Source organism: Silene latifolia, chromosome 8, assembly GCF_048544455.1.
Source record: "Silene latifolia isolate original U9 population chromosome 8, ASM4854445v1, whole genome shotgun sequence".
Lineage (NCBI taxonomy): Eukaryota > Viridiplantae > Streptophyta > Magnoliopsida > Caryophyllales > Caryophyllaceae > Silene > Silene latifolia.
The window spans coordinates 91,646,708-91,668,782 of record NC_133533.1 but is presented as its reverse complement, the minus strand read 5'-3'; the positions used below and the strand labels follow the sequence as shown (position 1 = coordinate 91,668,782).

At 36.8% G+C, this 22,075-nt stretch overlaps 3 protein-coding genes across 3 annotated transcripts in view; 2 read left to right on the top strand and 1 right to left on the bottom strand.

The window, feature by feature from the left end:
- Positions 1-7,729: 7,729 nt before the first annotated feature.
- LOC141597075 (F-box protein At4g22280-like) overlaps positions 7,730-22,075 on the top strand; it is a 218,174-nt gene continuing 203,828 nt past the window's right edge. Inside the window, exon 1 of the mRNA XM_074417408.1 lies at positions 7,730-7,964. The gene's annotated coding sequence lies outside the window, so the exon portion shown is untranslated. The remainder of the gene's footprint in view (positions 7,965-22,075) is intronic.
- Positions 14,892-16,331, bottom strand: LOC141595522 (uncharacterized). Its single transcript, XM_074415487.1, has one exon. The coding sequence runs from the start codon at positions 16,329-16,331 to the stop codon at positions 14,892-14,894; it is 1,440 nt and encodes a 479-aa protein (XP_074271588.1).
- On the top strand, positions 19,042-21,774 carry LOC141595521 (F-box protein At4g22280-like). Its single transcript, XM_074415486.1, has 3 exons — positions 19,042-19,049; positions 20,018-20,996; positions 21,442-21,774. The coding sequence occupies exons 1-3, from the start codon at positions 19,042-19,044 to the stop codon at positions 21,772-21,774; spliced, it is 1,320 nt and encodes a 439-aa protein (XP_074271587.1).

The following is a 22,075-nucleotide window of genomic DNA, read 5'->3' as shown; positions in this document are numbered from 1 at the left end:
TTTCAAGAATATGTGAATGAAATTGTTCCAAGATTTTTGATTGACAAGTAGTTAGAATGATTAAGTGTCCAAGATATTGTTATGTGTACAATATGTTTATCAAGCAAAATATTTCACACATTTGGATTGGTTATTTAGTTTTGATTATAAGATAAACTAAAATTGATATTTGAGTTATGAACCAAATGTGGGGGTTAAATATTTTGTTTTAAATTGATATAGTATCTTGGATATGTGTGACAAAAATTGGAAATGATTATTTGTCAAAGCTTCATAAAAGTAGATTATGGAGAACATAATTTGTCAATTATTATATGATATCTACAAGTTGAGATGATGAATGAATGAATAATGTCTATATTTTGTTTGAACAATTATGTTTGTCACTAATTTGTGGTGTGACAACATGTGGGGGAAGACGTTCAACTTATTTGATAAATTTATTCGTCAAGTTTAGAATTGATATCTTATAATTTGTGAAGACTATGTATATATTTGATTGTGGAGGTGTAGAGAAAATGATAATCGTATGTTTTATACGTGACTAATTGAACCAAAATTACAAGTATTAATTTGTTGGAGGATGGCTATGAAATATAATATGGTTGCGTAAGGTTCAATTATTTGTGTTACATTTTGCTTACACCACACTATATGAGATTATGATGATTGATTTTATGTTGGTAAGAAGTCAAATTCTTTTTGTAAAATATTGTGGATTTGCAAAGAGTAAATATAAGTGAAACAATCATCGAGATTCGTTGTTTTTTAATATAAGAATGATGATGTATATAGAGCTTTTAGTAAGTAATATGATTTTGGGTGCAAAATCACAAACACTACGTGTATGTTTTATTCTATGTCAATTTATTAGAAGAAAATAATAAAGAAGATTATTTGTTCTTTTAAACGACATGAGAGTACGAGCTCTAAATTTAATTAGAACAATGATGCTAATGAGTTATAAGAGAACATGTTTTGACTATTTTGAGAAGTCTAATATGTATAATTATAGTTGCTTCAATGTAGCTTATGCTGCTAAGTACATTTTGTTTGTGTATTCATTACCAAAGTTATCATTCACATTTGGTGAAGTGCCTAAGGTGCAATATTAAGAATTGCACTATGTTGAATATCTAGAAAGATATTGGATTGACGAAAAGGTAATGACGATCGACAAGGTGAGATCTATGATGAGTACTATACATTTCCACCTTTAATGGTGATCTTGTTTTAAGTCTATTGAGAATAATATTATAACCTTGTCTATTATGTAAGCATATTATATTGCTCTTAATCTTGCAAGGTGATTGTGAAGCTATTATTAGCTACTACTTAATTGTGGGGGCATGGAGTTTTGCCTAATGTTTATCTTTAGCATAATGTTAATATCAACTTAATAATGCTAAAATAATGTGTATAATGACTTGCAGATTTACACATTTTATGCAGATTTGATTTGAGAAAGTTGATTGAGAATAATATGCTCACAAATTATTATCTTTGTGAAATTTGAGTGAAGCACATTTAAGCTAATGGACTACGAAAGAATGAAGTCCCATAATTGTCGAGGGGAATGGGGCAAAAGCCTATTAGTTGAGGAATTTGTGGTGGATACCGGAACTTGTTATGCAAGGGTGGTCTAACGAAGCCATAGATAACTCATACTTGTGTACACTTCCCATTCCTATGACATGTACACTATTTTGAAAGGGTGAGCATATAGCTCTTAATGGTCTTATAGCCCAAAATTGGGTGGTCCTTGTGAGACGGACTTGATGAGATCACCGTAATGATGGAGGTTGAGATATTTCTCTTAATGAATCTATATCCCTTTATTTGGGTGATCCTATTGAGAAGGACTTGATGGATTCACCGCAATGTTGAAAGGTTGAGCCTTAGAGCTTTTAATGAATCTATATCCCTTTATTTGGGTGGTCTTATTGAGAAGGACCTGATGGATTCACCGCTATGTTGAGAGGTTGAGCCTTAGAGCTCTTAATGATTCTATAGCTCATGCGTGAGTGGTTTATATGGAGATAGACTTGTTGGAATCACCTACGTGAGTGTGAAGAACTGGCCTCCTTCTATGAGAGACTAGGCTATCTCTCTAGAGCACTCGTGAGAATCCCAAGGTTCATTTGGCCATAAATTTGTTGAATTGTATCGCGGAACTCGTCTGGAACTTAAAGTGAGATATGTGTTTGGAATTTACCCCGGAGTCTAGGAGTTCAAGATTCGTTCACTCTCTAGGTGATGAAAGAATTGTTCCATTTCACTATGTGTTAATTCAAATCGAAAGATATTAATGCTTAAGTATCAATCCTTATTAATATGCTCAGAATTTTGTCTATCATTTGCATTAGTGGGGGATTGTTGGAAGTAATGCAAAAGGCTAGTAATGTTGTCTAGATACATTGCATTGTAGAGAAGCTTTACATTACCTCGTAAGAGAATCTCTCCACTCTCACCACTAAATGCATGTTTATAGCCTCATTAACTCCATGTTTATGGTAGTGGTTATGCCTCTTTATAATGATAATTAATCACTATAAATATGAGAAGTATGTAGTCATTTGAGATACATCTTCCATATATCTCTACTACTTCTCTATGATAATTTTGAACATATCATATGAGTTCTAACTCCTAATGGTTGAGTACACAACTTTTAGGAGTGTTGTGTGACCTTGGGGGACGACGCCTATATCGATTTGTACCGTAGTCGGGGCGATTTCGTTTCTCATTCAGTGGCCTCCATACCACGACACAACAACAAATATTCTCTAATTATATCTTCGCCCCTATAGTGATACTATATTTCCAACAAATCCGATCAAAACAATCAAATTAGTAATGTGTATTTTTATGTTCTATGTCAGATGCAAATTGTAGACAAATGTATTTAAATCTTAATCGCATAAAGAAAGACTGTTTATGATTCACATTTTTATCGTTATTGGATGTGTTATCGGGTTATGAGTAGCTCTACGAAGTATGTTCAAGTAACGGAGATGAGAGACGAGACGGGTTTGGACAGGATCAATAGCTTGCCCGATGAGTTACTTTGTTACATTGTTTCGTTCCTCCCAATGTTGGGTGCAGTGCAGACTAGTATGCTGTCAACTAGATGGCGGTATATTTTCACATTGACAACTAATCTTTCTTTTGACGATCAAGAATATTTTAATTTTTATGGAAAGTCGAGCTCAGATGGAAATAAAATTCCCAATACGGGTTTTGAGAGGTTTGTTTATAAAGTCTTGGCATTATATAGTAGACCATCAATTCAGAAGTTTAGTCTAAAACTTCGCACTTGTAATTATGCTTGTTCGGATATCTTTGAGTGGATTAGCACTGCAATACTGAAGGGAGTTCAACATCTAGATTTAGATGGCAATTATTACCCAGATCTCTAAAACATTGGTAACACTAGACATTTCTTCTAGCAGAACCCAAATTTACTTGAAAGCCCCTAACGCAGTCTGCTTTCTAAGCCTCCGGGTCCTTAAACTCAAGAACATAAGATTCTTGGATCATGTTCGTGTAACTGCTTTAGCACTTGAAAAATTGATGGTATACTTGTTTCAAGGTCATGTTGAGATTGATGCCCCTAATTTGGCAAACTTATTATATTTTGGCATAAACTCTAGCGATATGATCTTGTCGTTGAAGAAACCGTGTTCTCTTTCCACAATAGAATTGACTGTTGTTAATTCTTCTGATGACCCTCCATCACAAGCTGTCGTTAGTCTTATTACACGTGCCCAAAGCACCAGAGAGTTGATTTTGCGGGTTCACTTCTTAAAGGTTTGTTTACCTCCCTGAATTTTTGTTGTTAGTTGTTGTGTGCAATTGAAAACTGACGCGCTCTTATTGCTTGGTGTTTGTTTTGTGAGACGATCTCATATGTGCGAGTAACAAAGTACATACGTGTTTCAAAACTATTGAAGTTGGTATATTTGAGGGCAGGAAAATGGAGCTACTACTTTTAAAGTATCTACTTAAGAATGCAAGGGTATTGAAGAGATTAATTCTATACAAATATAGGTATATGAAGATGGAGACGGAATCAAGAGTGTTGAAGGAATTGCTGATGTTACGGTGTTACCTAAGGCTTCGAAATACTGTACTACTCCCTCCCATCCACACCAAAGGTTACATTGACTTTATCATACTTGTCGAGGCGCGTTTTACAACGTGCTTATCTTTAGTTACACATTATTAAAAATTAGAAAAATTTGATATTTTTGTAGCATTTATTACGATAAATCAAACAAGATCTCACATGACTATATTTTTTCTTATATATTACAAATAATACCAAATATTCTCTACAATCATAAATAGTGCCAAAAAGTCAATGTAACATTTGGTCTGGAAGGGAGGGAGTATTGAATTGAAATAGCCACATCAACCATTATTATTCTGCAAAACCCAAAGCACTCTTCATCGCCTTACGAAGCCTGTACTTAATCTCAAGACTGATTTTTATTGATTAATTTTCAAGAATTGAATGAGTTTTACTCTTTTTATTTTTAATATGTCATTCTTATATTGTCGTTGCATCAAAAAAGCCCGTCTTTCTTTTTATACAGCCACGCCATATCCTTTGAGTAGCGACATGGATCCTGCACTGAGTGCACTCATTTGCACAATCCATATATGATAGCATAAATGCATAATGCAACTATGCTGTTGGAGTATAAATCCACTTGTGAGTCCCACATCGGTGAAAAAGAGAGAGATTGTCTATCTTATAAGGCCTAGGGGTGTTTCTCCCATTGCCAATTGGTTTTGGGAGATAAGAGCATTCTTGGGCTTGTGAGTTAGACTTCTCTCCTCCACCGCGGGTAAGGCTAGACCCATCTCGTGTTTATTACCAGCCTTAATAACCTGTCGTTGCAGCAAAGAACACATCTTTACCCGGCCCGTATTACAAAATTTTATTATAAGAACTCAAATTGTGGAATTTTGTAAACCATAAAATGAAGACGCGATTAAAGTTTAGAAGTACAATACAACATAATATAACTTGAAATGACCATTTATAATCGAAGTATAATCCGACACACATACTCTCCTCTCTTGTAAATAGTACGAGTAGCGTATTTATACACGATAGCCGTCTTGGCCTGTATAAAATCCCAGGAGCCTGATCATCATTATTAGTTTGTTGATCGACCGATATAAAAAATTTACTATCGCCTACTTTTCCCATCCTTTTCTGTAAGATAGAAAAATACTGGCATTTTGTAACAAAAAGTGAATATTGTAGTTAATGTTACAACTAAAAGTCTAAAATTGTTATTTTGACAACTCTTTATCAAAAACTAGTTTTAAACCCGTGCAGAAAATGCACGGGTCGTAATTAATAACATGCGTTATCAATTTATCATTGTATATAAAAGCACTTAAATGAGTATGATTATCCTTGACTTTGTTTATTGACATCGCAAAACAAACAGCGATGAGAATATATTCAAGCAAAAAATAAGTTTTTTTTTTTTGCCAGCGGTAAAGATAAAAGCAAAATATAAGTATATGTTTTTAAATGAATTTTAAATTCATGATCAATTAAATTGGTTAAAAGTATCTAGTGAATATAACATGATTTTAATACATTTAAATTGATATAAAGAACAAAGAAAAATCTTATATGGAGGGCCGACGGAAGTGAAAATAACTATATATTATCTCGACATGTTAAAATAAATGTTCATCTATAAATTATACTCCTATAATATTTAGATCAACAATCTTATAATGTGCCTAAATTATAATTGGGCCGACATTTTCAGTTCTTTAAATGCACATATGACTAAAATATGAGTTCAAAACTATTATTCCCTCCGGCCGAATCATTTGTTATCTGTTTTTATTTTAAGTATATTATTCATTTGTTATCTATTTCCATATCAGGTAAATAACTTTTCACAAAATGACAAATATGCCCCTTACACAAATTATAGAATAGTATGACATCATACTGTAAAACGGTCTATTTTTATTAGAAAACTTTTTATTTAATGGTAATAAATAATTTGTATTTTTAGACAATAAAATCGTCTTATCGGCAAAATCGCTTCACAAAAACTATCATATCCCATATTATTCACTACTATCGTACGCTCTATTATTCACTACTACGTACTCCGTAAGTCTGTATTACCTACCTATAATTTCTGATTTTGACATATAAACGGATAAACCTACCAAAGCTTAAAAGCTAAACAAATTATACATAACCAAAAATATGTTTTAAAAAATTAACCATACCCAGCCACCTTCTCACTCGTTTTACCCCCACGTCCCATTTTATGTGGCTCTCTACTCCTATCTTAAAGTTCCGCCGCACTCCTCATCAGTCACCTCTTATATTTTTAAGCTCATTTAAACCAATCTTTGTTCATCATCATCTTTCTCCTTTTGTGATCCTACCCATTCTCAAGTATCAGCTTCACACTTTTCACCTCTTATTCCGGTCTCTATCGGGTCTCCACCCTAACAGGAAAAATAAAGATAAATTTTTCTCTAATTTTCCGCCTATCGACAATTTACATTAATATACATATTCTTTAATCTTTAATGCCTTTTAGATTCGAATTTAATAAATTTAATGTCAATATTGAAGTTAATTGAAGAGTATAAGTAGAAGAAATTCATGTAAGTATGATCCAAAAATTATACTCTGGGTTGTTTTATTCGCTTGGTCCATTTCAAAGTACATATTTTTTTTTCGATTTTTAAAATTTTGTCAGTATGTTTTTTCCAAGATTTTTTCAGATCTAATATGCTTTTTTCGATTTCAAAGTGTTTTTTTTATGTTTCTTTTAGAGGATTATTCGTAAATATTTTTTTTTTGCTTTTTTTCTCCGAAAATCTCCACCTCTACATTAATTGTTACTCGTATTTTTTTCATTTTAAAAGATTTATTAATATTTTTTTTCGAAAACTTTCAAATCTACAGTTTTTAAAAGATTCAGTAGTATAATTATAATTATTATGGTGGTTTAATTTTTTTAAATAGGTCGATGTATTCCCAATGATTAGATTTATTTCCGCAAAACAATTATACACATAATATTTTTAGATAGCTGATATTTTTTTATTAAAATATTATTTTTTAAGGAATTTATATTTATTTACTATACTCCGTACTTCTTTTTTAAACATCATTTTCTTTGAACATGAAACTTTTTTTTTTATGTAACAGTTGACTTGTTGAAATTAAAAGTAAAGAAGATTATTTAAAGTGGGTTGGAGAGCGATAACTGGTTTACAATTATTATCACTAATTATTGAATTTGAGTAATTAAGAATTGACAATTGAATAATCAGAATAGAGTAGAAATTTATTAGAGAGGAGAGAGGGTAATTAAATGAGATTTAAAACATGGGGGACCCATACAAAGTCAATTTTATGAATTTTATCGGCTAATCAGAAGCTTTTAAAGAACCTAGCTTTTATACTAGGTAGATAGTCACATTTTATTTTAAATGGGTCTTATTTTCTCCGTCTTAAACCTAATACGGAAAAGACCCATCTTAAGGAAGACCTACTGTCCTTTAATTTCTTCAACTTTCTGTACTCTCGCATTCAAGTGGTTCATCTTCTATATTTTTTGGTCTAAGGAAGATCACTTTTAGTCGCATTACAATTTACAATAGAGGGGAGCCGAAAGTGAGGATTCGAACCTGAGACCCATTGTCATTATTCTGTATTATAAATGAAGGTCAACGACAGCAATGCATACTATGCATGTGATGAAAGGGGTACAGAGTAATAAATTATTGGACCTTAAATGTGCCCAATTAGTAATGGAGCATCATGGCCGGTATCCTGACTACTCTACATATTATGCAATCAGTGTTTTGGTCAAACATGAACAAATATCTTAAGAAATGAAGGAGGAAGAGGGATCTCAATCTCAACATTGAAGCTAACTTCTCTACATATGCAGGTATTAATACATATTTTACACCCTTCGTTCCAATTATTTGTTATCTTGTTTATTTTTTATGAGGGTATTTTAATTAAAGATAGACAAATTATTAGGACGAAGAGATCGAACAACATTTCTCATTTTGTTTATGTCTTTTTATTGTTGAATGTTATTCAATCCTCTGGAAGTTTAATTGATCCATTTGGGTGGCTTAGCAATAGACTGTGAATTAGTTATATTGATTTATTTGTTTAATTACTACTGTTTGTGGGTATTTTGTAAATTCATTAAAAGTTTGACAAAAGTCTAAAGTTCAGTAAGTGGATTGTACATCTGATGTATTACATCTGTTATAGTTTTGTTAGAAATTTGAGTATGTACGAATAAGGATTGACAATAATTAACCACACCGAATCGACTTCGCTTTCCTAATAGAATAATTCGACCCTTATTTGTGCCCGGGTTAAATCGAATTTCCTATTGAGATAAGACGGCGTCCCTCTGATTTTGGGCACAAACCACAAATTAGAGAAGTAATTCAGAAGTATTGTGTGTAGATTGTTATGTCGTTCTATGATGCAGAAGATGAGATTATTTTGCTATGTCACAAACATCTTCAATCCATGTCTATTTATATAGATATGAAGGTTACAGGGGAATGTATTTGTGAAGAGTTGTCACTTTTCACAAATCTTGACATATTTAATGTCTATTGTGGGAATTAAAACCCGTCAAAGTTTCCCGAGTATTGTCCCGAATCCCCTCTATCGTAGTTGTTCAAATGAAAACTATTCCGTAAATTCGTAAATAATTATGCAAGTGTACACTCCGTACTACCCGAACTTACATTATATTATAACGAGCTTACCCATCTACGAACCAAACCCAAACACGCTAAAATGAACCGGTAATTACACTTAAATTACCAACATTCCTCCCCCATTTAAGCGTAATTCAAGATTTTAAGTAAGCTAACAAACATACCAATTTATGCATAAATGAAAATGTCACGAAGATTGAATTTCCACTTAGTGAAATTACACATTCCAAATATTCGAGTATCGGGGTGTGACTAAGCATTGAACCCTTTCTACCCATTTTGAATACATGAAGATAACTCACACATAAATTAATTTACTTCTAAAGTTACAAAACCGACACTTATTTACAAGCCTAGTGTCCCATATCTATTCATGAACATATCAGGAGTCAAACCCATACTCCCTTGAAGCGGCTGTACTTCATGTTCATATAGGTTGATTCTTTTCATCGTGTCCTTGCAAACACACTTTTTCAAAAGATCAATCTTACAACATGCAAGTCTAAGCACACACCTCGGGATATAAATTATCGTGTGCTTCAATCTCTTAACAATAGGCCTTCCACATTGAATTCAGCCTCAAACATTGTATTAGAGGGGAATTGGGTATCCTATCGCCAAGGATCTTATACGAGTTTTAGTCTCATCCCGTCAACAGACTTTATAACCGGTCAAGTCCCTAGTTGACCCTTTATGCAAAGTGATCAACTAAAACTGAGATCTCACAAAAGACAACCAATATCAATTCCCATTTATAATAGTCTATAAACTGTGTTATTATAACAAACACCCCGGTGCGCACCGTTATTCACTATCAAAAAATTATATGAATGAAATTGGTCAAATACTTTAAGGAAAATCGTAGATTATTTTCTTCAGCTACTTAGCCTTTTAACCGGCTAGGCTAACACTACGCATATCAACTCCAATGTCAAACTCATAATGCAAATTCGATCTTGGAAATCCATATACTCATGGTACTTTCCCAAGTAAAATACACTATCACTAGTAGAAAATCACCTTCTACATTTGGTACTTCAATTTGCAAAATACTATCCCTCTAAAACCGATGGAAAATGACATAGGACAAACCATAATTCATGGTTTACTTTATACATTTTCACACTTGCTTAATCCTTTACCAAAGATGAGTACTAGCTATACTAGTATACTTACTCAACTTGTGAAACCGCAATAATTAAGCCCTTGTGAAAACCCGAGTAATAGCTCCACTTTCATTATTGAATAAAAGTGTCATACTCGACCATTGAGAGTATTAACTGGAGAATAACATACACTCACACTTGATCCTAATACCGAGGATCATATTACCTCCCCCATGTCCTTCATAGAAGAACACGAAGACAGAACCACCTTTTACAAGGTAAATAATCTTTGCTTTGTGTCAAAGACCAACTTGTCAATAATCCTACAACACATGACAACTCCATAACCGGATTTTCAATAATTGAATATTCAATGCTATTGATTTACCTCTTACATGAAAAACCACCACGACCCCATAATCTTATCATGGTTATCACAAACCATCATTTATATGGTAAATAAATCAATTAAATAACTTAAATAACCGATCAAAAATCCATGGATCAAAACACTATTTTTCATAAACATTTCTCAACACATGTTCATTAAAATTCAATGGGAGACTTAAGACAAAATTAAAAATCCAAGACCAGTATCAAAACACATATATAAACCCATATATTACCTCTCAATACACACATATTCGTGTATAACATTCAACAGAGATTACGTAATGTAATCATTCCACTTCTTAAGACCCATACTCTTTTATTATATAACATCATATAATAAGATACATATAAAAAAAAAAAAGTCTGAGTACAATAGTAAACTGGCATAGTACAAATACTATAGACAACCTTATCAACTAGTAGTACAAGATCACGAATGTATCAATGCATTGACAGTTATCAAGAACATATTGATACTTACTAGTTATTAACATCAAACCGAAAACATTGATCAAGACAATCTACATATATATGACAATATAATCTATGATAGTAGAAAATATAGAAATCAATCTTCGCTATCATGTTCATGATCATTATACAAGTAGATCATCAAACAAATATGTCAACAGCCATACTTAACATGACATATATTATAGAAAAATCAATAAACAACTATCAAATTTTGATAGTTATACCCATCTCATTAAATTTGCCCCCAAATAAAAACAAAAATTCAAAGAACAATGAGACAGAAATTGACATAAAATATGTCCCTTTTCATGGGTGAGTATCCAACTACTCCTTAAACCGACTTAGGGTGTCCCAAGTCATGATACCGCAATTTGACACCACCCAAAACCAATACACTAGGACATTGAACCATACGAGCACTCGTATAAGACCACTCATATCAAGGAGAGCATTAATTATATTTACACTCACTCCTTACTCCTTAGAGCAAATAATCAATGTTATTACAGATTATAATTTCAATATAAAAAAATGTCCTCTTAGTCATAATATGTACAAATACTTCATATTGACCATATTAAGTATTTAACTCATTAACAATCATGTCTCAACATAGAAGTAAGTCATTTAAAGCCACAGACGAAATTTGTCATATCACGAAGCATGTTTCAATAAAAAATTGTTAACAATGTTGACAGTTGTAGGCTATATATACAATACGTATACACACGCTTACATAACAAAAAGAATTACTCCCTTCGTACCGTTGCAATCAAGGCATCATCACATTAAATGAGCACATATGGCAATTGATACAGAGCAATATAGGATTCAAAAAATGCAGGTCATTTGATTAAGATCAATCGACCACTATTTCTTAATTAAAAAAAATTAACTGTGAATAGTTACACCAATATTACAGTAAACTATTGCAAAACTATATTAAAATGATCATCAATTCATAACCACCATCTTAATATAAATGCGTCATTAATAACCATGAGTCCATGATAAAGATGTTATAACATTGCATCAAAGTCCATAGTAATGTAAAAAACCCACTTACCCACATGAAGACATTTATGCAAAGAAACAAGTGTTCATGTATTAAATTCCACTGGATAATTAATCACCATACATGATGTATGAAGATCGATAACGAAAACATATTAGTACTCCACAAACCGTTAAACAAAACAAATTGTGCAATGTGACATTTGCTTTTCTCGCAAATTAACACGTACCAAAACATCACACATCATACTCCATAGTGTACGTCCCACAATGGAGGCATGCAATAATAATTTAGTCCCCTCGCATACTTAACCTCTTACACATTAGACATCACAAATTGGTTGCTTCCGACATCAATTATTGCTCGTCGGCATTTGCCCAATTTGTCCGTCTTAAGATTTAAGACCCTTCGTCTTAAACAAGATTTTGTGTAAGCAAATAAAACATTGTGAACAGAATACATAAACAATTCAATTAGATCATCATTGCAAAATACGAGTAATTATGATGCTTAATGAGTTATCGATTACGGGAATATTTTTTTTTTTTTGAAGGAAAATGCCTAAAAGGCATTACTCAATAGCATTACGATCGAAAATTACAGCAGCATTCGCAGACGGCGGCAATCTCGCGTCCCATATAACCTTACCTATTGTACGTGGAACTAAATGAGCTAACTCATGCGCAACACAATTGTTTGATCGACTAACATGTGAACAACAAAAAGAATCAAAACGTAAACTAAGTTCTATAATATCATCAATAACTAACGCAAAGGCACTTCGACCAGTTCTTCTTTCTCTTATAGCATTCACCACGGGCAGGCAATCGCTTTCGACCTCGATTTTAGTAATCCCACGGTTGACAGCTTCTTCGAGCCCATCCAGGATAGCCATGGCTTCCGCATAGTGAACCTCCCATTCCTGCAAGCGATAAACAGACAAACCCCATAGCACCAAGCCACTCGAATCCCGACATACCGCACCCGTCCCAACCCCCCTTCCCCTCTTTCACCCCGCGTCCACATTAAGCTTCACATGGCCTTCTTTCGCAGGTTTCGGCCTTGCTCCTCTCCAATATTCCTCCCTCTTCTTCGCTGTACAGCACGCGTCCCAATAGTCCCTTCTCCCCAGTCTCCCACACCCTCAGCAATCACGTCTTTGGTGCGTCTTACAATCAGCTCCGGTTCCACAACCACATTATCAAACACGACTTTGTTACGGAACTCCCACATTGCCCAACAGCCGGTCAAGAACTTCACACAATCATCTTCGTCCATGTTCCTCCAACATTCCTCCACCCAGGATTTAATATCCCCTCCCCTAGCTGCCGTCACTCCCTCAACGCCCAAACCATCCCACACCCAATGAGCTACTCCACAATCTCTAAATAAATGGACACTTGACTCAATATTTGAAAGACATAAAGGACAGGAAAGGAACTCACCTCCAAGTCGAGCTGCAATGTTCGCCCTTGTCGCTAATGCTTCATTACACAGCTGCCAGGCGAAGAGTTTGATTCTGGGCCAAACCGGAGTACTCCATAATCTGTTCCAAAGCCAACGTTCACGTTCCCAACTTGATCCACCCGCCATATCCCCGGGTCCCAAAGCAAGCATCTTGTAGGCACTTCGAACCGTGTAAATCCCATCTTTTTCAAGACTCCAATACCATATGTCTCTCCGACTCACATTGCTAATACGAATATTGAGAACCCGTTCCCGTTCAAACGGTAAAAGGAGGTCCAATTTCGCTAAATCCCAGCCCCCACTATTCGGTGCAATCAACTCCGCCACCTTCATATTCTCGTTACCCGGTAAACACGGTGAAATTATCCTCCCCGACTGCGTATTAGGAACCCAGGCATGCCCCCACACCATCGTCTCCATCCCGTCACCAATTCTCCTTCTCAAACCTTTGCTCAACGCTTCCCTCGCCTCCAAAATACTACGCCACGTGTAGCTAGGGTTATATCCCAAATTAGCGGTCATAAACTCTCCAGTTGGGAAGTATTTAGCTTTCATTAGTCTCGCCCATAGGCTGTCCGTGTTGGTGACTAAACGCCAGCCTTGTTTAGCTAGAAGCGCAAGATTAAAGAGATGGAAATCCCTAAATCCAATTCCGCCACTGCCTTTTGGTCTCGCCATTTTACGCCATGCCACCCAGTGAATTCCTCTCTTGTTCTCGTCATGCCCCACCAAAAACGGGCCACCAAAGACCGAAGTTCATCACAAAAATTTAGCGGAATCTTAAACACACTCATCACGTAGGTAGGGAGTGAATTGGCCACGGCCTTTATAAGAACCTCCTTACCAGCCCTCGACAACATTTTCCGCGCCATCCTTGTAATCTTTTACGCAATTTATCACGGATAATATCCGTAATAATTTTCTTCGATCGACCTATCACCGTAGGGAGACCAAGGTACCTAGCATGTTCCCCCACCTCACTAACCCCCAGCCTAGCCGCCACCACAGCACGTTGGGCCATCCCCACTCCCTTGCTAAACGCCACCGTCGTCTTCTCCAAACTCACTAATTGTCCTGAAGCTCTCTCATAATTTCGAAGTATAGAATTGATAATATCCGCGTCCTCAATATTGGCTCGGACAAAGAAGATGCTATCATCCGCAAAAAGGAGATGGGAAATAGCAGGTGCCGAGTTCAAGATACGTATACCATGCAGGGAGTTATTCTCGACCGCCCTCCGTAGCATATTTGATAATGCTTCTGCACAAAGGAGAAAAAGATATGGGGATAACGGGTCTCCTTGTCTCAGACCACGGCTCGGCTTAAATTCATCACTGGGAGAACCATTTATCAGCACCGAGAATGTCACCGTAGAAACGCAACTCATAACCCGTTGGACCCAATGGAAATCGAACCCCATAGTCACCAAAACTCGTCGCAAGAATTCCCATTCGACCCTATCATACGCCTTCGCCATATCTAATTTTAAAGCCATATATCCCTCCGTATGTCTATTATTCTTCATAAAGTGAAACATCTCAAAAGCAATCAAGATGTTGTCGAAATAAGACGCCCCGGAGTAAAAAGCGCTTTGATTTTTCGAAATGATATCACCGAGAAAGAGCTTTAGGCGATTGGCCAACACCTTCGAGACGAGTTTATAAGCAACATTACACAAGTGATGGGCGAAAATCCCGAATTTTGTCAGGTGCTTTTTTCTTCGGAATTAGGACGATGTTGGTTTTATTTAACCTAGCTGGCGACTCATGTCCCCGTAAAATAGATAATGCAGTACTCACCACATTAGGACCAATTTCATGCCAATATGTCTGATAAAATAGACCATTCATCCCATCCGGACCCGGCGCCTTCAACGGGTGCATTTGATTAAGAGCTTCAGTCACCTCGGCCTCACCATATTCCGCCCGTAAGAACATATTCATTCTATCCGTCACGCGTCCCTCAAGACCCGTGAGAACCTCATCCATACCCGACGGATCAGCTGTTGTGAACAAATCCTGAAAATAATTATTTGCCACTCTTGCGACCTCCTCGTTTCCCGTGCATTCCCTGCCCTCATCGTCAATTAGCATCCCGATGAAATTCTTCGAACGTCGCTCCCCTGCTCTTGTATGGAAAAATTTTGTGTTTCGATCTCCGTCCTTCAACCAAAGAGCCCGCGACCGTTGTCTCCAATATTGCTCCTCCTGTTTGAGTAGGCCTGCGATCTCAGCCACCACCTTTTTGCGCTTCTTCACATTCTCCTCAGTCCTCGGCCCTTCATTTAATCGTATCAACTGTCGCCTTTTACTTTCAATTGAACGGTTTATCTTACCAATGCTGATTTTTTTCCAAGCGCAGAGCTCCTTTGCACAAGCTGATATGGTGTCAGCCAAATCCCCATTGCCCCGTTCCACACCCCTTCGAATTGCCTCCTCGCACCCCTCTTCCCCCACCCACACTTGTTCAAACCTGAACCGGGATCTCGTTTTGCTCCCTATCTCACGTCTATCAAAAGCCAACCGAATAGGAGCATGGTCAGACCATTCTCTAACCAAGTGATAAACTTTAGCATATGGAAACAAATCAGTCCAAGACTCCGAACACAAAGCACGGTCCAGTAAACATTGTCGGTTCGCGTCTCCAGCTTGTCCATTGTCGAAAGTATACGCATACCCTTCCCAAGTCACCGGTCTTAAACCACAATCATCAATAGCTGTTTGAAAGTTGTTCATTTGCCATTGAGCCCGACTCCCTCCTTTCATTTCAGTTGAATATAAAATCTCATTAAAATCCCCAATGCAAATCCACGGTAACTCGGACTGACTATGAAGTAAACGAAGCAACGACCATGAAAGGTGGCGGTCCGAGACAGAAGGCCAACCATAGAATCCAGTAACCCTCCATTCCTTCCCTCCCTCCTTTACATGGAAGTCCATATGATGAACTGACGCAGACACGAACTGACAATCAATTTCCTTCCTCCAAAGAAAAGCGAGACCCCCCGAACGCCCCACACTATCCACTTCCATACCATAGTAGCCATCCAATCGTTCCCTTACCCTCCTCATATCACGACCACATAGCTTCGTCTCGCAAAGAAACAACATGGCCGGGGCTTCCTTACGCACAAAAAGTGCGTGGCGGCCGTGTCGGGGTTGCCCAATCCCCGACAGTTGAGACTTAGGAGATTCATTGGGCCCGGCGGGGTTGAGTGCCCTCAACCACCGCCTCAGGTATCAAGACGCCCCCGTCTGCCATAGCTTTGATCTTCTTCACCGAACCAACCCCCTCTTCCTCTGCTCTCTCACGCTTACTTCCACTCGTTGCCCCCATCATCTCACAATTATCGTCCCTTCCCTGGACCCTTGCAAGTTTCTTCCACTCCCTTCGTTTCTTTGTCCCCAACCCCGAGTGTCCTCTCAGATTTGAGCCCATCCCAGATTCTTCCTCCACCCCCTGCACTTCGTCTTCCCATCCTACTGCCCCCCTGTCTTCCAGTTGAGCACCCGACATATCCCCCATCCCCTGTTGTTCAGTGAACTTATCCACCATCCCCTCCACAATCTGTCTGAAATTCCCCTCCTCACTATTACTGCCACGGTCCTCCAACCCCTGCTCTCCCATATCTCCCTCACCAGCTTGCTTCGTCCCCGAATTTTGATTTTTTGAGCCGCTTTTCTTAGTCTTGAAATCGATAGCAATAGCTTGAAGGCGTTCAATCATTAAAGAAATATCCTTCACCGCTTCCTGTTTTCTTTCCATATCAAAAGTCGGGTTCAAATTCCTTTTAGCCTTCCCCGCCCCCTCACTAGCAGTTTTCGTCACCTTCCATGGGGACGCACGCAACCACTCTCCGAACACAAGATCCTCATCATCGTACGGGCCATGTTCGCAGTCTTTCTCCCCATGTCCCATTACTCCGCAGCCGTAACAAAAAATGGGTAATCGCTCATACTTAACATCAAAGTTAACAATTCGACCATCCTTCATTTTAATGGGGACTGAAGCTTTTAAAGGTTGTTGAACATCATGAATGATTCGAATGCGAACAGCTCTATCCAATTCATAATTTTGCCCTAGATCGGCCTCCAAAAAGGTACCCAGATTCTCTCCAATTCTCCGAATATTTGATAAGCTAGCCCTACCCGCGATAGGTAGGTCGTAAACTCGAGACCAAATAGGAAAATGACAAAGAGGGACATCAGTTACCTTGCCCGCTTGATTTGGTTCGTTAAAACACCATACAAATTTTTCAAAGTGCCACGGTTGGCCGTCCATCACTCTCGCCTTATCTCGTTCACTATCAAATCGAAAGACGAAAGTTTTCTCCTTAGCATCGACCACGTTTCCCAGGACTGGTTTAGACGGATTCCATAAGCGAATCATTGTCTCGGTAGCAGCTTTGACGTTGATTGATCTCGATGCCCATAATTTTCCAACAAGTAACCATTTACCCCTAGCCTCATCGGTGCTTTCCTCCCATTCGACAGCCGCATCATCACCCTCCGCCGCCCCTACATCATCCAGCCATATACCCTTGTCTTTCCGGTTTGACCCACGAACTGTACTCCTCATCTGGACCTGCACAAAAGAAACAAGAACGCAAGAGAAAACAAAACAGAAAACCCTACTCACAATCGAAGATTGTGAGAAGAGCCCCGAGTGAAGAGGAGGAACCTAAGAGAAATTAGACAAACCCTAGGAACCCTAGACAAACCCTCGATATGTAAATTCCTTAACGTTTCACCTAACAAAATCTTCCGTTAATCCCGTGTAAATACGATTACGGGAATATTTAATCGATACTTATCTAAGTTATCAACAAAAACCAATGTAATAAAATACCATCATGAAACATGGCCAACATACGACTATTGATGTACACAAATCAATATATAAAATAATACACATTTAAAAGTAAGAAGCACTTATCTCATTATGAGTTTCCATGAACGATTTCATTTTTTTATTTTTATTTTTTTCCAACAACTGGTGATAGACCCTAATTCTTTGATCCGCAGCGATCATATTTCTCTAGATTCCAATCCTATTGCCTTCCTAATCCGGTATCAACCGCTTTGATCCATAATCGTTCTTATAAACCAGAATTGGACGCCTATATCCTTGTGATTTAACATTAATTGCTTTCTCAAAATCAAAACCAAAATCACAAACCTCGCATACCACGTGATTCCATTGTCATCGCAAAATGTAAATACTCAATGTCATTTCTTGACATTCGTCATTTTGACAGATTTTGAAATTATTCTATTAGATTGTTAGAAATTTGAGTATGTACGAATAAGGATTGACAATAATTAACCACACCGAATCGACTTCGCTTTCCTAATAGAATAATTCGACCCTTATTTGTGCCCGGGTTAAATCGAATTTCCTATTGAGATAAGACGGCGTCCCTCTGATGTTGGGCACAAACCACAAATTAGAGAAGTAATTCAGAAGTATTGTGTGTAGATTGTTATGTCGTTCTATGATGCAGAAGATGAGATTATTTTGCTATGTCACAAACATCTTCAATCCATGTCTATTTATATAGATATGAAAGTTACAGGGGAATGTATTTGTGAAGAGTTGTCACTTTTCACAAATCTTGACATATTTAATGTCTATTGTGGGAATTAAAACCCGTCAAAGTTTCCCGGGTATTGTCCCGAATCCCCTCTATCGTAGTTGTTCAAATGAAAACTATTCCGTAAATTCGTAAATAATTATGCAAGTGTACACTCCGTACTACCCGAACTTACATTATATTATAACGAGCTTACCCATCTACGAACCAAACCCAAACACGCTAAAATGAACCGGTAATTACACTTAAATTACCAACAAGTTTTTGAGCATTAATATAAAGTTTTTGAGTTTTAATCTAAGATTTTTGAGTTTTATTTTAAATTTTTTGAGTTTATTTACTTAAACTTTAATCTCAAAAAGTTACATTATAACTCAAAAAAATTACATATAAACTCAAAAAAATTTGATTTTTGACATCATAAACTAAAATGTAATTTATAAACTCTATAATACTCAAAAAAATACACAAAAACTAAAAAAGTCATTAAATATGATGTACTACATCCGATGTACAATCCTTTTTCTCGTCTAAAGTTGGTGGATGGCAATGTTAAGATCCTCTTATTCATTTTGTGCATCATTCCTCAAATAAATAACTACTCCCTCTTTCTCGGTCATTTGTTGTCATTTTCCATATGGGGTGTTTCAGTGAGTTGTTGTCCTTTCTGTTTTAAGAATGAACTTGATGAACAATTACTTCATCCACACTCAATTTGTTCCACTTATCATTTGATAATTGGCTCATTCCTCTTTCATTGGTCTTTGTGCCAAAACCAAAGGACAACAATTGATTGAGATGGAGGGAGTAAGTGATAAATTATACTCCCTCTGTCCGGTCAATTATTTACATGCCTATTTCATTTTTGGGTGTTTTAGTCAATTGTCTATCTTTCTATTTTAGGAATGTCTGTGATGGTAACTTGATCCTCCACATTCAATTTGGTCTACTTAACATCCAATAATTGATTCACTTCTCTTTTCAAAGTTTTGTGCCAAAACCAAAGGTAAGGTAAACAAATTACCGAGATGGAGGGAGTATCTCGTAAGGGAAAAGGGTGTGACACATGATCTCGACTTTAGTGAAATGGGTGTTTTGTGTAGAGAATGAGTAATAAACCTTTCACCTAGCGGTATTCTAGACGTTAATGTACATTACGAGCTTAATTGGTTATCCCTCAATTAAATCTGCATTACATTTCAGGTATAGTCGTGTAGTGGCCATGAGGCCAACGACGAAACTTGGTAAACATGTAGAAGATCCAACAAGTGGGGATTGTTGGGATAGGATCAGCAGTTTACCTGATGAACTTCTTGGTCATATACTTTCTTTTCTGCCAACAAAGGGTGGTGTGAGTACAAGCATTCTATCAACCAGATGGCGATACCTTTTTACATTGACATCTTGTCTTTCTTTTGATGACTCACCATGTTTTGGTTATGTGGAACAAAATGAGAGAATAGAAGCAACTCAAAGGTTTAAGGATTTTGTTAATAAAACTTTGGAGTTGCACCAAATCTCACCCATTAAGAAATTTAGCCTGCTTTGTCGAGACAACCACGATAATTCAGATTTGAATCTATGGCTTAGTATTGCGCTACAAAAGGGTGTTCAAGAACTTCATTACGAGCTTCCTGACAGAATTCATTGTGTGCCTGATGGCTTCTTCTCGTGTGAAACACTTTTGAAATTGAAAATGATAGGTCACGGATACAACAATTTGGAAATTCCTCTATCGGCCTGGTTGCCAAAACTGAAGATCCTTCATCTAGATCGCATCACATTCATTGATTTTGATTCAATGGAAAGATTGTTTTCCTGCATTGAATTGCTTGAAGAATTGACTCTCAAAGCTTGTGACTATGATGCTGATGAGGATCGTGTTATTTATCGTAGTGAAACACTCAAAGTTCTTACAATAGAACATTGCACTTTTTTGTTTTGTACATTTGAGATTGACGCCCCTAATCTGGCATATTTATCTTACAGTTCAAATAATGGGGTGAAATTTGTTCCATCGTGGAAGTCCTCAGGCTCTTTTATCAAGGCAAAGCTAAGTTTCAACTGTAGTTTTCATGATGCCTTTGATACTAATGACAATTCAGTCGAGTATGAACGTGAATTTCTAAAAGCCGTTGCCTATAAAGCCACAGAATTACGTTTTGAAATGAACTCAGTAGAGGTATATATTTAATATGTATTATCCACATTTTACTCACTTTATTGCATTATTATGTGAAACCAAGAAATAACGAGTCTTTGACTTCATTGGCAAAAGTAACATTTTTTCATCGTTATTATTATTAATATATTTTTCATGGTACAACTTCTTCTTACGCTAGATGATGATGAGCAAATGTCTGATTTCAGTGACCTGACAAGATTAGAACTTGATAACTTTCCTTACAAGAAGTGGGTGTATGTGACAAGTTTGCTTGACAGATCTCCTCAACTTGAAACTATCATCTTTAAAACGGTTAGCATCAATTCATATATTTCTATCCCAAGTTCGTAAGGTGTGATCGCTTTAAGTTCATATATCATCTTTCTGTTTCTCTCTTTACTTTTTTACAATGCCTGTATTCCTATTCATGTATTTTTCTCTCTTTATGAATATTATTTTCCAGGGCTTTCGTCGTTGCTCTTGCTCAAGATTTTGCTATAGCGAAGAGGATATTGATTGTTACTGTGACTTACCGACCTTTTCAAATATACCCTTGAATCCTTTTTCATGTCAGGCCCAACTAATTGAAGTTCACGACTTTTCTGCGCACAAGGGTTCACTGTCACTTATAGGACATCTTCTTAGAAACGCGAGTGTCCTTAAGAGGCTGATCCTCTATAGACATGAAGATGACGATTCCGATTTGAATATCAGTCAGGAACTGTTGATGCTTCCAAGGGCTTCAAAAGATTGTTGTCTTGAAATGAAACCAACACCCTCAGCTATGCTAAACTAGTTTTGTTCCCCGTGAAATTTAATGGGTGTTTATGTTTTTTTTTTCTTTTTCTTATTATCTCCTTGGGGGCTTGGGGCTTGGAGGTGATGTTATTTGAGCGTTTTTGTTGAATTTAATAAACGGAGTCAGACACCACCTGTGACGAATAATGGATTGATAATGTGGTTCAAAACAGAGTTCAGGTACTTCAGAAGCTTCATTGTGAGGTTGATGTATTGGTGGACTCACTGCCTGATGGCCTTCACGTACACCTCGTCATGTCTGAAACACCGGTTAGATGGAATATGATATGTCCAATACT